At 46.3% G+C, this 17,253-nt stretch overlaps 1 protein-coding gene across 1 annotated transcript in view; it reads left to right on the top strand.

Moving 5' to 3' along the window:
* The window catches only part of ELP3 (elongator acetyltransferase complex subunit 3), a 115,733-nt gene extending 106,180 nt beyond the window's left edge, over positions 1–9,553 (top strand). The window contains exon 15 of the mRNA XM_015418427.1: positions 8,775–9,553. Coding sequence (XP_015273913.1) covers positions 8,775–8,851 — 77 coding nt within the window. The 3' untranslated portion in view covers positions 8,852–9,553. The remainder of the gene's footprint in view (positions 1–8,774) is intronic.
* Positions 9,554–17,253: the final 7,700 nt, after the last annotated feature.

Genomic DNA, 17,253 nt, shown 5'->3' with positions numbered 1-17,253 from the left:
TGCTCGGTGGTAGGGTCTTGGTTTCCTCTCTATTTTAAAGCCATCTCTGGCAGCAGAATTGCTGCAGCTAATGGATAGAAGGCATCCTTCAAATAAAGCTTTAAAGAAAACCGTGGCTAGGACAAGAGGGGATTAATGCAGTTTAAACAGTGGGGAGAGAGAGGTTGGGTGGGTTCTTTAAAAATTATTTTTGGAGTGAATTGTGAGTGCGCCCTGCAAATGTACACACACACAAAAAGAAAAGGAAGGAAGGAAATGGCCTCAAAGATTTATATCTAGCATGCATTGAGCAGCAGGAAAATAGGAAGAGAAGGACAAGTAATTTGGGGAGGAGGGGAACTAAACAAAGAAGCTGTGTACCACTTTACATATTTCCCCAGAAACTAGCCCAGATCTGCCACTAAGTATGTACTCAAAGGAAAGAACAGTCAGTAACTGTTTTGAACCCCTCTTATCGATATGATTACCGTCTCTTGAATGTACACCTAAACAATGTAATAATATGTGAAGTAGCCCAGCTTTTTTCCATCCCTCCACAAGGACCTTGGATTTTCAAAGTCTGTTTTTCTTCAGAACCTTTTGAACTGGATTTTCTCTGAGAGCTTGTTCCAACCCCTCCCTTCTCCCATTTGTTCAAAAGGACTTTTAACCCTGGATTTATAGCATTTGTGGCTGCCTAGTCATTGGGGGGGGGGGGCTTCCTTTTTCCTCCTCTCCTTGTTAACATAGCTTGTTTGTCACACAGGCACATACATGCCCCCGTGGCTTACAGGGTGTCCCCCCCCTATGGAGATGGAAAGAAATGGCCGTCCCACATCAGGCCTGGCAGGTTCCCTCACTCCACCATTTACAGTAAGCTCAGGTGTGCTTCCTCTCCGCATGCTTCATGCGGGGCTTCCAGCCACCTTGTAAAACGCGGTCACTGCTTTGTAAGAACTCGGTCCAGCAGCCTTTATGCAGAAGATTTTTGTTTTGTTTTGGAATTTTTTCAGGGGGGTGTGGAATAGATAGATGCCTGACTTTTTTTTGTTTGTTTGATATCTGACTGGGAGAAGTGGGGGCGGGGGAGCTTGAAGAACTGCCGGTCTGTGCCGTGAATTAATTACCACGTAGCAGCGTTGATCAGCTTTCCCCCAGACCAGATTTCGATTTGTGTTCCGTCAAGTAGAAAATTAACATGGACACAGGCCAGAAATGTGCCATGCCTGAGTGCGCACTGCAGCTGAGGAGGCGCAAAAGGAGGGCTGGACTCTGGGAACGGATGACGTCCGAGGCCACTAGCCCTCTGTTAGCCAGCTTCTTTAAAAATTGGCCTCTGACAAGGACACAGCCGCTCTCAGCCCCAAAATGTCCTCTCCCCCCCTCTTTTTATTAATTTGAGATAGGTCTTGATGCCCAGATTCCCCTATCCTTTAGAAGAAGGCACAGCTTCCTTGTGTTAAGTGTGGATTTGTATAGCAACAGTTTGTTTCCAGGAGTGTAACCTGGAAATATTTGGTGGTGATTGTGCACAATGCTGAGTAGAGTCATTGGTCAGTTCTCCTCTTTGGGGCTGGTCACAGGACCGGATGTTCTTTGTTAACAGTCCTGGGCTTTAGGAATCTAGCAGTTTGCAAATTTAGGCAAAATGCATAAGGGGGCTGGGGATTTTGTTCCGATGCAATGCGGTCTTCCAATTGGTCTCCGTAGAGGCGGCATATAAATCCCGTCATTATCATTGCAACTAACTTCACTTATAGCACACCTTTTTCAGTAAGACTCTAGGCAGATCGCAAAATACGACAAGCAGTTGAGACAGCAAAGGCCTCCAATAAACCATGCCAAGTAGGACCAGGACAAAAACTGGAAAACACTCTAAATCCAGACTGCCTAACGCAAGAAACATTGTCCCATTTGTTTGGGAAAAATGTGAGCCTAGAAATATTTTATGTAAGTAATTATCTCAGAGAGTCCCCAGTTCTCCAAAGGCTCTTTGTAAAGATCCTTAAGACTATATGAAGATAAGACAAGTCTTGCTGGGTCAGACCCAGGATCCATCCAGTCTACTCTGTTTTCCGCCGTCCCCTGAAGTTGGCTCAATTTCATGTTCGTTGCGTCGATGACACTGTCTAACCATCTCATCCTTTGCCGTCCCTGTCTTCTTTGACCTTCAGTCTTTCCCAGCATCACGGTCTTCTCCAGTGAGTGCTCCCTTCTCATTTGGTGGCCAAAGTATTTGAGCTTCAGTTTCATTATCTGTCTTTCCAGGGAACAGTCAGGGTTGATTTCTTTTAGGATTGACTGATTTGATCTTCTTGCAGTCCAAGGGACTCTCAAGAGTCTTCTCCAGCACCATAGTTCAAAAGAATCTATTCTTTGGTGCTCGGCCTTCCTTATAGGCCAGCTCTCGCAGCCATACATGACTACTGGGAATACCATTGCTTTGACCATGCGGACTTTTGTTGGCAGGGTGATGTGTCCCCTTTAATAGCAGCTAAATGTGTGGAAATGGGCAGCTGACACTTTTCCTGGCATGAAGCTAAATGACGTCACCTGATATTTGCAGCAGTCCAAGCTGACACTAAAGGACAGCTGAACAGGGGTTGAGGTATCTGTTATGTTTCTCTTCTTGCCTTTGAAAATAGTCTGAGAACCTCCACAGAGGCTCCAGATGGAGCGATTACATCTCATTGATCTCCTAGAGAGATGGTGATATTTCATTAATGACGCTGCAGCTCCGCCCCATCCCCAGCTGCACTGAACCTCTTGACGGGAAACGCTTTCTGCAGAAAAGAGAGAACATGTGCAGAAGAGCTTTTTTAAAAAAAGGATTTTAGATGAATCAAGTGTTTTTAGTGCTTGTAAAACTTTCCGTAATTAATGCGGGCTTAATTTGAACCCAGGTAGCTTTTCAGTTCCAGCGCAGAGCTCTAGAATCTATGGTGTTGATACTTGAAGAGCAGTGCCTCTGAGCCTCTGCTGTCTGCCTGGTCTTCGTTACAGAATAAGCACAGCCAGCTAAACACATGTCCAAACATTGGGGGTGGGAAAAGGGCTTCCAGGTGGTCATGAGGCTTTTGCCATCTCTTACTTGAGAAGCCGAGTGCTGGATTTCACTGTTTTAAATATATACACCCCTCGTTTCTTCTGCAAGTACAGGAGATCAGCTACTTTACCTTTGTTTTTGGAAAGGTTAAGCAAAGCAGTTACAACAACTGAGATAATAATTTAACTGCCTGCCTTAGGAACAGACTGGTAACTGTGAATTTGTTGTAGAGATGGGCCGGGGTTTTGTTAGATACTGGAAGTAATAATACTTGCATGCCATCAATTCACAACTGACTCATGGTGACACCAAGACCATGGGGTTTTCAAGGCAAGAGATGAGCAGAGGTGGCTTACCATTGTCTTCCTCTGCATAGCAACCTAGGACTTCCTTGGTGGTCTCCCATCCGTGTACTAACCAGGGCCAACCCTGCTTAGCTTCTGAGTTCCTACAAGGTCAGGCCAGGCTGGCCTATTAGGCTCCTGGATTATTTATTTATTTATTTAACTTTAGACTTTATATCCCGCTCGAACCCTCTTTCTCAAGGGGTCTCTGAGCGGCTTACAAGTGGTGCTAGTTACGCAATTGATCCCTAACTAGGGCCACAGAGTTTGTAGGGGTGGGACTACCTACCGGCACCCCTGTAGTGGTGGTTGGTGTGTTCGTTCGTTCTCGGCTCGGCGTTCCAATCGCCCCCGGCGGGCCCCCAGTCGGACATTCGGCGGCAGTTCTTTCCTTTCTGGGTGCGCGACTCGCCAGCGCCCGACGTCATCACGCGCCCGTCTCGACGGCAGTCGCCAGGATGTACTCCTCTCTCCTGACCACCAGGGATCGCTCCGCCGGTCGCAGCAGCCCACTGCCTCCGCTGCCGCCGCCGCCGTCTCGCCGCGCCACGTCACCTCCGATTCTCTGGAGCCGATGTCTCGTTGCCGCCGCCGTTATCACCATTGTCCTTAATAAATGAACCCCCCCCCCCCAATTGGGTATAGGAGTTGTAACACTGAATTTAACATAACTTATATAACTTTTCAGGAGCTGCGGTGGCTCAAGTGGTTAAGACGCTGAACTGCAGGCTGTGGAAGGTCAGTAGTTCAGCAGTTCGAGACCCGGGTGCCGCATGACGGAGTGAGCTCCCATCTCTAGTTCCAGCTCCTGCGAACCTAGCAGTTCGAAAGCAAGAAATTGCAAGTAGATAAATAGGTACCACTTCGGTGGGAAGGTAACAGCGTTCCGCGCGCCTTGGTGCTTAGTCATGCCGGCCACATGACCACGGAAACGTCTTCGGACAGCGCTGGCTCTTCGGCTTTGAAACGGAGATGAGCACCGCAACCCTAGAGTCGGATTCGACTGGCTTTCAAGCAAGGGAACCTTTACCTTTATATAACTTTTCAACATACAGTGAAACAAAAGTAAAATGTCTGCATTATTGCAATCAGATATGCTAGAGGAATCATCCTCTGTGGGATTAGATATGTGGGTGTAATTGCCTGTCAGCTACCCAGTTCAGCTTTTTTAGCAGGTAACCTTGGGGAAACCACTGGCTTAGATTTCCAAGGATGGAAGGATTTCTGTCCATGGAGTGTGACTTTCTTCCCTCCCCTCCCCTGCTGCAGCCAGAAATTCTCCCCAAAGTGCTGTTCCAGGGGAGGGAGATCTTCTGTCCCATAGCAACAGCATTTCGTGGGGGCATTTTGAGCTGCCACAGGAAGCAGGAAGTCCCTTCTGTCCATAGGAGCACCCCACTGGGTCTACGCCACTGTCTTGCCCCCGGGAACGTTAAGAGTGAAATGCAGCACTTCTTGTACCTCACTTTTGTGCCCTGAGCTGCTGAAGACACCAGTTCAGTGATTCCACTACACGTGCAGGGGGTTTTATGTGCGTGAAGAACTCTTGTGTTTTCAAAAGCTCTCCGTTCTCTTCTTTCGGGCTGGGGAATGTTCCGTTCACACTCCAGCAGGAAATGGGGGGAATCGGTTGCATCACAGAACAGGATACCCTACCCTACCCTACCCTCCCCCTTCCGTCTGGCAAGTCTTGTAAAAATTGGTGAGCTGCTCTTTCGGTTATAAGCTTCTGTGCTTATAACTCAACTTTTCATCAGGCCAGATAGAAATAACAGCTAAATCTCGGCTTTATGAAAAGCAGAGTTCCATCCGTCACAGGCTTTTAAGCCCCTGAATTATGAAAGCAGTTCCCGGTGTTAATACAGTTCAAGGCAGACTTAGTTTAAACTTTCCAGGGCTTGTGTTCTCTTGGAAGCGACACGGGTACCTTGCTCTTGACTGCACCTGTTTCCTGGGGTCAGTTGGCTAACAGTCTGCGACACAGAACTGCAAGTCCCCGTTCTCGCTTCACCTTGCAGAGCCCAAAGAGTGAAAGGGCATCGGATGCCGTTACTTTGTCAAAGCTGAGCAGGCCTGTTTCTCCCGCATGTTGGAAGAAATGCGGAGGTGTGGGAAATTATGTTCATTGTTGGCTTGAATGCCCGAAACTAGAGCTGTTTTGGAAAGAAATAATAACTCAGGTTAAAAATATAACTGGTTATGAATTACAATGCACAGTGGAACATATACTATTAAATAGATGGCAGATGCATATACAATCTAGTAGTACTATGAAAAGGATAGCCATTTTGTTGGCAGCAGCCAAAAATGCAGTAGCCTTATTTTGGAAAGACACTAAAAGTCCTCAACAACATAATTGGCATGCTAAACTTTGGAAGTTCTATATAATGTCAAAAATAACAGAAAATGTAGATGGAAGAGATGTATACAAATCTTCTTTAGATCGTGCTATGATTTGGTTCCCTGTTGTGAATTATTTAATGGATCAGGGTGAAATCCCTACTACAGTTAGTGACTTAAACCTATGGTAAGATGTGAATGTCTCATTGATCTGAAAAATGTAACCTGATACTGTAACTTTGAAAATGTAATACTCTTTTTAGCAACTCTAGCACTCTTTTCCTGTATACTCCAACTTACCTGTTTTGTTAATTGCTACTTTTCTTTGCATTTATTAATAAAATGTTATTTAAAAAAAAAAAAAAGCTAAGCAGGCCTGAGTCTGGTCAGGACCTGAATCTCCAGCTGCTTGGAAGCTCCCTTCGAGCTGCTTCAGGCTCCGCAGTACCTAGCTGCTTAATAAGTCAAGGCTGTGGTGAAAAACGATGCTCTCTGAGTGCTCTTGGGCCAGTCACCATCACTCTGTCTAGTCTAAGCAGGATAAAATGGGGTCGCTCTCCGTGTGCCCCCTGAGCTCCGCACAGAATATGTGATCACGTCCATGGAAGCATATTTGTTTAAAGGTCATCTGAGGAGGCCCTTCTGTCTTCCAAGGGGAGGAAGGGGCGAGTGCTAGAAAGGGGTTCTGTTTGGGTGTTGCCCCTTTGCTGTGAGATGCTCTCCCCAAAGAGGCCCACCAGGCTCCTTCGCTGGAAAAGCAGTGAAGCCGAGAGCATCACCAGGACTCCAGAGGATGCTGTTCTTGTTTTCGCTAGTAGTCGGCTGCGGTGGTTGCTCGGCTGTCTGTGAAGGCATGGCTTTCTGTCTGCTCTCTGCTGATGGGATAGGAGCCTTCATTGAATACATCCCTGGTGACAGCCAAGGGAGCCCTGTTATCTTTGGGCAATTTAGAGCTCGGCTGGCAGGGGGGGCTGCAGCTGTTGTTGTTTTCCCTGTAATGGCTCTGCCGCTCTGTAGGGCGCTAGCAAAGAGCCTCCGTTCCTCTGCAGAGTGGGGTTTATCCAAGATTTGAGCTCCGCAGGATCTGATTAGGGAGCGCGGTGTGTGTGTGTGTGTGAGAATGTGCCTTTATAAAGAACAATTGTCTTCCAAATCCTCTTCCTGCTCGATGAGAAAATTTATTTGTGGCCACAGAGGCCACTTGTACTTTTATGAAAATGGAGGTCAGGGATGATTTGGAGATCAAAAGAGTAAGAAAGAAGTCTTGATCAAGCCTTCTTTCTTACCCTTGTGGTTCTTGATTCCAGTTTTTGGGTCAAGTTTGTTTTCCCCTCCCTGCGTTTTACTGATTTGGAGATCAGTCAGCGCTCCAGCAGTATCGGGGCTCTTCTGCGTGTGGTGACAATGTCTGTAGATGGGACACTTTTTCTTCACATTTTGGTAACTCGAGGTCAAGCTGTGTTCAGGCCTTGAACCGGGCATGTGCCTCCATAGTAAGAAACTGTGCGGCTCCCCCCCCCCCATGTTGCATCTTTCTCCCCCTGACTGAAAGCCTGGAGTACTAAGTGTGTCTTTAAGACGGTGATTTAGGAGGTGTCTCAAACTGGGGTTTAATAAAATCCTTTTTTCCTATGCAAATATATGACTCTCTTAACCTACACATCCCTGAACTACTTAGCTCCTAGCTCAGTGGTAGAACTCAGCCTTAGTGTTCAGAAAGTTCAGTCCCCCGATTATTGCTACTTAACAGCTCTCGGGTGACAAGGCTAGGTAAAGATAACTACGCTTGAGGCCCTGGAGAGCCAATGTCACTTGGAGTAGAGAGCACTGAATTGGGGGGGGGGGGGGACCAGTGTTCACACTTTGTATGCTCATGGAGTCCTAACTGTAGACCCTTATTGCACCTTCTGCAATTGACTGCAAAGTACACTTTTGAGTATACTGTCTGTGCTCAGAGTCAGGATATTGGGAGATCTATGATGAGATTCTCCCAAGGTTTGCACAGTGATGTTAATAGCCCTTGATTCATCTTTGAGTTGGAAGATCAAACTAATCAGAACAGACACACTGTGTTGTTAGCCCTGAAAAGGAAAAAGACAGACCACTTGGGTCTTTTTGGAAGCTGATTACTGCACCAGAAGTGGAGAGGGTGATCCATGATACTGCACGACGAGTAGGTTTTAAAACCCTTCTGTCTCCCCCCTCTCTGAATTGGGCCCTGTGTTCTTGATATTCGCATTTTTTAGAAAACTGGGAGGGTCTCTCTGTTTTGTGCACACATTGGATCAGCATTTGAGTCATCCTTGTTTTCACATGAGCAGCTTTTCAACCCAGAACCATCACACTTTAGTGATAAAATACTGGAGATGGGTGGCATAAGTGGATGTCCCCTGCTTGGCCATGAACTTACTGTATAGCTTTAGGCCAAGTCACAAAAAGCCAAATTCTCCCCCCCTTGAATTTTCCCATGGGGGGGGGGGGGGGGGGGAACTGTACAAAAAATTGGATATAACTGACTGCCACTTATCTGTAATGCCCCCCCTTTCGCCTCCATTTGAGGTGCTGTGATACTATGGAATGTTAAGAGACATTTTTGGTGAGGGGAAAGGTTGCTGATAGAAAGCATTGGAGCTGCTGTGAGATGTGGATGGTTGGTTTGAGTGGGGAAACATGCCATAGAGAGTTTAAGGAATGGAATAACATATGGCTCAAGGACAGGCAGTTAGCTGGTTGACACAGAAAGAGAGATGGGAAAGGAGAGTTGAAGACACCGGGAGATGGTAGAGATAGCAAAAGGATCTGTGTGCTGCTTGAGGCAAATAGGTAAGAAATCCTGAAGGGCCCAGTGGCTGAAAATAAATAAATACATTTATTTATTTATTATATTTTTATATCACCTGTTCTCTGAAACAGGGCTCAGATTTAACCTTTGGAAGTAGGGAGTCCATTTGGATTCTTTTGTACAGCACTCTCTTACTAGACTTGATTTTTTATTTTTTTGGAATCTTAATTTCCATTGCCAGTACATTCACTGATCAATTTGTCCTTTTGGTTTTTGCTTGCAGGTGTGGGCACCAGGGATTACTACCGGAAGATCGGCTATGAGCTGGAAGGACCTTATATGGTGAAAAAATTGGACTGAAGGATTTAGCCAGAAACATTTTGAAGGCCTGTCTTTGCACCATTAACCCTGCCCAGGTGCAGTGCTGGGAGGACACAATCTCTTCCCACTTGGGGCACAACCATTGGTCCCCAGTCAAGATCATTGGATTGCGAAGATCTCTGGTCTTCTTGAGGCCCCTGTTGGAGTCCCAGAATCTTTGCAGGGACTCCCCTAAATGACCTGCCCTTTGCCTTGAGCACGGCAGAGGCCACTTGACCTTTGCTACCCTTCCCTTATTACTCTCCACAAAAAACAATGTTGCCTTTGATTGCAGGCCCCATTGTATTCAGTGTCCAGCACCAGCAGTGAAGTGGAGATCACCCTCTGCAGCAGCTTGGCACCCAGTCTGGAACGTCCGTTTTAATGTTCGGTTGTGTCTCCATTTTACATCGGCTTGTTTTTTACTCTTAATGATAAATCCTGGTTTCATTTAGGGTTCATAACACCCTGCTTTTATCTGCAATGCCCTTGAAAAAGGGCTAGAGCCTTTCTGTTCAGATATTTAACACCTTGCACTGGGCTAGCATGTGGTCTAGCCAATTGTTTTTCCATTGAGAACTTGTTGGGGGAAAATAATCTTTTGAAGTTATTTATATCTGACAAGCATCCCTCTAAGATAGGAGTTCTTGTTCGGTCTCTTGTCAGGCTTCTCCTCCCAAGGTTATGTGGAATCCTGACACACTTGCTTTTTCTGCAATGTGGGAACTGTAGAGTGTGATGTAATAAAGGACTATGTTGGAGTTTTGTACTTTTCCTTGTTAAGAAACTGCAGATCAGAATCCTGCAGCCAAACATTAGCCATATTCCCCTGTTGCCGGGGAGAATCTGCTTGAAATCTCAGTGCAGAATTCTTTCGGAATTTTTTTCCAATGGTGAACAGGAAACAACAAAGTGAACATCAGTTATAAACATTTTTATTAACCAGAACATTGCACTGACAGGCATTGTCCCACAATCTCTGCCTAGAGCTTTTTTTTTTTTTTTTAAGCAAAAGAAGAAGATGCACTATCACTCCTGGTTGAATTAACTGAAGTCTGCATTTGGAAAAATCTCTGACCACAGCCTTGTCCGGAGTGCTTCTGTGATCAGAGTCAAAGGCTTCTTGGAGATCTTCATGGAGGCAACTAAATTAAGGGTTGAATCCATGGGCAGCCTTCTGAAATAGGTATCTTGTCCTGTATAGACCTGCTTGTAGTAATAAAGCATGGCTTTCACAGCCCACTTGTGATTAGCATCTAATGGAATGGGACATTGGGGTCTCAGCTGCAGAAGCAAGAGTTTCACAGTACATGAATCGCAATGATTCTCTTCTGTGTTCTTGGAGATGCTTTCCACCATGTGTTTTGGAGATGCCGAAGACCTTGTAAATGTTGCATCTGCCTCAGATTTCTTTTTAAAATGTACAGTGGAGTGTGTTAAGGAAGTCGCAGCTGCGCTTAGCAGAACCACAGATTTCACAGACGAGAATGAGAACCCACAAGCAGAACCTTGGATGAGGTTTATAGCCCAAATGGTACAGTACGTGGTTGCTTTTCTTCCGGTCCCTGGCATCTCCAGTTTTAGAAGGGTCAGTGGCCTGACATGCTCTAAAGTGGCCTCATATGCATTTTGACAAGCGTTCTGGCTTTATCGGCTGGGAAGTGGCCCTGTGCTGATGCCATCTCTTCCGTTTCCAAAGGGCTGGGTAAATAACAGTCTTTAGTAGCCTCCATAGATCCTTGCAATAATTGGCTTGTCTTCTAAAGACTGATCTCTCCTAAATCACCAATTGCTCCGTTGTCACTGTCCACCCCCCACCCCCACCCCATTTCTCTTCAGAGCCAGTCCCCTTGTGACTTTCTATCTGTGCCTCCTAACAAAGGGGGAAGAAAGCTTTTGCCTGAACAAAAGTGAACGGGGAGGCCTTGACCCATTTGACATCAGGGAGGCAACAGAAGGGGAAGCGTCCTTTTCCTTCCCTGCGAAATGTTGTCGAGGCTGCTGTTTGGGCCGAAGCACTGGAGCGCGGCAGCTCATTTTAGTGGGGGCCAAAGGCCACAGTTTCTTTCACTGTTGCTCCAGCTCACTCTTGATGGGTTCTAATGTGTGGTTAAAAAAAAATTGTAGCTCTTGGCACTGTTGCTGGAATAAGTGTCCTTTTGTTTTCCTGAAAGTGGAACATGACAGGAGAGACCCCGTTACTGTAGAAGGTGTTCAGGGCACTTTGACATGGCAACACTTTCTCTGGTACTAAGGTGTAAAACAAACCACATGGACGCCTCTCATTTCAGTGGGTTCAGCACAGAATGTCCCCAAGTTGGAATATCAATAGAGGGCTTTTTATATACTACGTGAAATAGTCTTGGAGCCATTTGGGAAGTCTTTGTCCCGCACCTCAGCCAGGGATGCTGAAGGGGTCGGGATGTTGTGTGAGAAATCCAGGTTAATTTTGGTGTCCAGTCCAGCTGGGACTGGATGTTCCCCAAAATGTGCCAGCCTCAAGAAGTCCAAGATAACACAGGATGGAGATGTTTAAAGCAAATTTGTAAATCATTAGCTTCTATTAATTTTGCAGATGACCAAAGAAGTACTGATCAGGGGTAGTCAGGAGGTCACTCAGGAGTAACCAGTCACACTCCAGGCAATTAAAAATACTTCTCCCCCCCCCCCCCCCCCCCGCCAGTGCTGCTGCCATCACTTTCTTATTCTTCCCATTAGAGCTACTGCAGCAGCTTCTCACCTCTTCATGCAGAGGAGAAGCAGGCACACACAAACATGCTCTGGATGGGGAAACGACAGTGCCAGTATCCTTTCCTATCTACCAGTTTGGTGTAGTGGTTAAGTGTGTGGACTCTAATCTGGGAGAACTGGGTTTGATTCCTCACTCCTCCACATGCAGTTGCTGGTGTGACTTTGGGTCAGTCACAGTTCTCTCTGAGCCAGTTCTCGAAAGAGCTCTCTCAGCCCCACCTACCTCATAGGGTGTCAGTTGTGGGGAAGGGAAGGGAAAGGAGGTTGTAAACCACTCTGAGTCTCCTTCGGGTAGTGAAGGGCGGGGTATAAATCTAATCTCCTTTTCCTTCATGCATGCACTCACAGACACCCTTGCTCTAGGCAGGAAAGGAACATGCTCAGTTGACTCCCTTTGCATGAAAGCTGCTGTTTGTTTTTTCCAGGGAAAACAGAGGTAACTGTCTATTTTCCTAGCCAGGGCAAATTGCAATAAGGTTTGAGTGGGCAGTCTGAAAACAGTAGTGGAAAGATTTCCCCATCCAAACATTGCAGGCCTACCCTGAAATGGCTGTGATTTTTGTACAAGCGGCCATTTTGCAACTGCTGGCTCCCAAGGCTCTTAAAGAATATGACGGCACTCCCAGATGCACAAAGCCTGTCCTCTCTGTGGTGTAGTTTATATTCAGAACTTTGAGATACAAAATTATAACTCATCCAGCTTTTGGTCTCCTAAGCACCAAAGAGGTTCGTGTATGCTTTCTTGATATCGTGGCTGAAAGAGTTACTTAAGCAACAAGTTAACAAACAGAACCACATGACAGTAATGAAGGACACAGACATGGCTCTAGCTTCGTATACTTGGCGAAGCTGTTAGAATAGACATGTAGTTTATATACTAAGTTACTACAAAAGATCCATGGCAAAAAAAAAAAAAGCAGCAGTAGTTTGGGTCCGTGACTTGTGTTTCCCTGCCTTTACAGCAGAAAATGCAGCCAGGAATCCAAGAAGCATGATTTAGTATATTTAGGAAGACTCGGCTGTAAAGATGACTGGAAAGCATAACCTTACATGGATCCTTGGTTTATGACAAAGCAGAACAAGCCTTGGCTCTGTCGTATCCATTCAGCGTCTGGCATGAAACAAGAATTTTTTAAAAAAAAAAACACAGTCACAACGTGTAATCTTTACCTTGTAGAAAAGAAGGTAAATGGGCTCAGCTAGGCAAAACTTAAGGGCATTACATGGAAATTCTTTCACCAAGTGCTTTATTGGTACCTCCGTATGACACCATTTTGTACTTCTTTTGTGAGAGAGGGCTTTTCAGCCCTTCATTAGACCCTGTCTGTGTTCATGATTTGAACACATGAACTCATGTGGCTGCTTGATATCATTGGTTCATCTAGCCCAGTATGATTGCGGTGGAGGAGTGGGGGGGGGGGGCCTGAATTGCTGATTGCTGCCTGCCACTAAACACTTTTGATTGCCTTCCCCTGCTGCTGCTCCTAGAGGGGATCTGTGTTTCTCAGAAGTGGCATTTCAGGGGCCATTGTGGGCAACAGCAGGAGGGAGGAAGTAGGGAGGTCCCACTCTTAGGGTTACCAGAAGTCTTGTTTTTTGGTGTCTGTCCTCTTTTGGGCTCTTTCTAAAAAAAAACTGGTGAAAATGTCCTCTTTTTGGATTGGAAGGTTAAGAACATTCCTAGTTAGTAGCAATTATCACAGCTTAAATAGTAGGGGTATTGAAAATGAGATTTGTCATATTGATCGCTTGTTTGAAGTCGTCAGTCAGGAAATATGTCCTCTTCTTTGCTTTTCAAAATATGGTAACCCTGCCCACTCTGCTGAAAGACATTGCAGTGGAATTTACTGTTGGGTTCCTGCTATGAGCCCATTCACATTGGCAGGGGCTTTCCAGCATCTCAGAAAAATGGTTTCCCTATCACCTGCTTTCTGGTCCTCTTAATGGGAGGTAACAGAGATTGAAGTGGAGACCTTTTGCATGACAAGCAGGTGCCCTTCCCCTTTTATTCTCTTTCATTTGCTTGTGCAATAATGTCCTGCAATATGTCTTAACTAGGAATAAGGCCTGTTGTGGAAATACATACAACAAGCTCTAGAAAGAGGCTCTGGGTGGGTGCCCTGGTCTTTGGCACTCAGCGTCAATTTGCTGTGGTGACCTCAGCAGGGTATAATGACACAGAGCTTACCGTTTTCTTCAGGGGAACTGATCTCTGCCATCTGAAAAGCAGTTGTAATTCTGAGTTATCTCCAGTCCTCCCCTGGAGATTGGCAACAGTGGTTCCCCAGGAGGAAATGGCTGGTTTGGAAGGTAGAGTCTATGGCATTGTACCTGTCTGAGGTCCCACCCCTCCTCAAACCCCACCCTGTCCAGGCTCCACCCCTCAAATATCCAGGAATTTCCATACCTAAAGTTGGCAACACATCCCCAGCACTTTGAATTAGCACCAGAGTTTTAAGAGCTCTCCTGCTATCACCTGGAAATTGGCAACAGCTTGTTTGGAGGGTGGGGTCTATGGCATTGTATCTGTCTGAGGTCCCCCTCTTCCTCCTCCTCAGACCCCACCCTCAGCAGGCTTCATCCCTAAAATATCCTGGAAGTTTCCAACCTGGAGCTGGCAACCCTATGTCCTTTCCAGGAAATCATCAGCCTACCTTTATCTGCCTGTCTGGTTTCAGGTTTACATCACCCCCCCCTTGTAGCCTCTGCTTAGGGAAATGGCAGTCTTTTCCTACAGTGGGAACCGAAGCAGCTGACATCATTCTTCTCTCCCCTGTATGATCCGCACAACAACCCTGTGAGGTATGTTAAGGTAGAAAGTCTGTGAATGGTCCATAATCCCCCAGGCAGCTTTTATAACATGAACCTGGGACCTGCACACCATCCTTTGAAGCACTCTCAGGTACATATCTGTGGCAGTAATGGGGTGACTGCTGGCACCTTTTCCTATCATTTTTTGCCTTGTGGTATTCTGCTTGTGGTGTGAGCTGTCTTTTTTGTGGTGTGGCATGGTTGTGTTATTGGGTTTGTTTCTTTTGAAGGGGAAGTGATGTGTTGTTGGTGAGGACATATTTTACCTCAGAATACACCAGGTTGCATATGCAGACGGGAGGGGGGGGGGAGTTTGAGGTGCGGAATGGAGTGAAGTCCAATCAGCTTCCATATGCAAATGACCTTGAAACGCTGACCCAATCAGAGAAGACTCACCTAGGCTGCAGTGGGTGGGAGAGAACTCAGGCAAAGCAGCCAGTGGATAGAGACACAGAGACACCATATGATTGACATATCACAGAGCCAACTGAGTTGGCTGGCATAGAACTTTGCCACCCCAAATGGCTTTTATATATAAGGACAGGATGCCCCAAGCATTTCAGTGGTGTTAGGATCAACCTTTGTTGGTCAGCTGGCCCTTTTACACCTCTATCCATTTTGCCTTCTCTTCAGACACCTGAACATATTTCTCATTCTTTAGCAAGTTTCAAGAAAAGCCACTCTAGAGTTATGTTAGTGTGTCTTTATTTTCTTAAAAGAAGTTTTGAAATGATTTTTTTAATGTGGGTTTGATTGTATTGTTATGCAAAGCACATTTACAGCACACTTCTGTGCATATTTACTGGGAAGCATCTTGTTGAATGGGACTTGCTCCCTAAGTATGTATAGGATTGTGGCCTTAGCCTGATATGCAATTGGGTTGCATTTAATACTGGACAGCTTGACTTTGGGAGTGGGGTACAGAGAAGTGGGCTATTACACTGCCATTTAAGGTTTTTCTTGTGCATGGGGGTTTGAACACATACCATGGATCACCAAATAGACAAATAATTGGGTCTAGATCAAATCAAGCCTGGACGCTCCCTAGAAGCTTGAATGGCTACACTGAGGATTTCGTACTTTGGTCACATTATGAGAAGGCAGGAGTCACTGGACAAGACAATAATGCTAGGAAAAGTTGAAGGCAGCAGGAAAAGAGGAAGACTCAACATGCACTGGGTTGGCACAAGGATTGACTCAAGGAAGCCACGGCCCACCGTTTGCAAGATCTGAGCAAGGCTGTTAACTATTTTTGGAAGTCATTAATCGATAGGGTCGCCATTAATTCAGAATCGACTTGACAGCATTTAACACACGGGGGGGGGGGGTTGAAAAAGAGACCAGTGTTTGCTTGCAGATTTGGTTTCTGTGGTTTCTGCACAAAGTTAAATTTACCAATATCTTTCCTCTATTTATCACAAAGTTTGCAAATATAGACGTGGTCATGGACTGTGTGCGTTGATTCTGAAAGAATGCAGAAATATAGCAGAATTGTGGACAGAACTGCGGTTCCGGGAAGGGAGGGCGGGAGGGCTGGCTGGCTGGCTAACTGGAACCTCCATGTTCAGAGGGAGTGCACCTTTGAATGACAAGTTCCTATAGGGCAAACGGAGCTGGTTGGTTATCTTGCTTGTATCTTGCTGGACTAGCTGAACCTTTGGTGTGTTCCAGCCCTTAAATCTTTTTTTGCACGGAGTGCACATTATAAATAGACACAAAACCTAAACCACAGACATGAAATTAATTCCGTTTCAGAATCTTTCAGCTCAAGCTTCTGGACTCTGCCACTGCTGAAAATGAGCCCTGACTACATGAACTGTGTTTTCCCCCTCTACGAAACCATTTATTTCTTCCAGTGGTGTCAGTAAACAGCAGGATCTGCTTCTGCCTGGCCACATAATAAGCACCTTCAGCACGGACAGAGGGGTCTCAGCAGGCCCAGCCGAGAAAAGGGGAAATTAGACTGAACACATTCAGACCAAATAATACCCCACTTTCCAAAATAGCAGCAGTGACTGGTGGATACGTTATCGGCCTTGGAGCAAGGAGAAGCGGGCCTGTGGTATCATTTTAAAGGGCCACCCACCAAATTTCCCAGCCTGAATCTGGCAAGCCTACCTGCCACCCCCCACCAGTGGCCAGGGGAATCTGGCAACCCTAGGTGTGCCTCAGGCTTTCCAAGAACCTCCCCATGGTCTGCCAAATCCCTCCAATTTGCCTGGCGGTGGCAGTGCCTTGTTGCTGGGGCAGGAGACATGTAGGTCAGAGGAGGGAAGAGTCCCTTTCCCTGCCTGGAGCCTCAGCCCCTGTTCAGGTAGCATCCAAAGGATCATAGAATCACAGAGTTGGAAGGGGCCACACGAGCCATCTAGTCCAACCCGCCGCTCAATGTAGGATTAGCCTGGAGCATCCTTGACAAGTGTTTGTCCAGCTGCTGCTTGAAGACTGCCAGTGACTTTCTTGAAGACTTTATTTATCAGGCTTGCTCCAGATAATAAGGCATGGATGCACCTGAAGACCCGGATGCTACTATAACACAGGGGCCAGGGAGGCAGCAAGGAGGATAGCGAGCCTTCGCTTCTCCTCTCCAACTTGTTTGCTCCCTGCCAGCAGCATTAGTCACCACACGGCCTAGGTCAAAGCTTGCTTTAAAGATGCTGCAAGGCAAAACCGCTCTCCCGTGGGACTCTGAACTTTCACAGCATCCAGTTTTGGATGCAGATGAACTCCACTTGCACCTTATACTGATTCAGACCGTTGGTCCATCAAGGTCAGCATTGTCTACACAGACTGGCAGCGGCTCTCCAGGGTCTCAGGCAGAGGTCTTTCACATCACCTTT

This window comes from Gekko japonicus, unplaced genomic scaffold, assembly GCF_001447785.1.
Source record: "Gekko japonicus isolate JY-2015 unplaced genomic scaffold, Gekko_japonicus_V1.1 scaffold7, whole genome shotgun sequence".
Classification (NCBI taxonomy): domain Eukaryota; kingdom Metazoa; phylum Chordata; class Lepidosauria; order Squamata; family Gekkonidae; genus Gekko; species Gekko japonicus.
The sequence above is the reverse complement of the archived record's forward strand: the minus strand, read 5'-3'. Positions and strand labels throughout refer to the sequence as shown.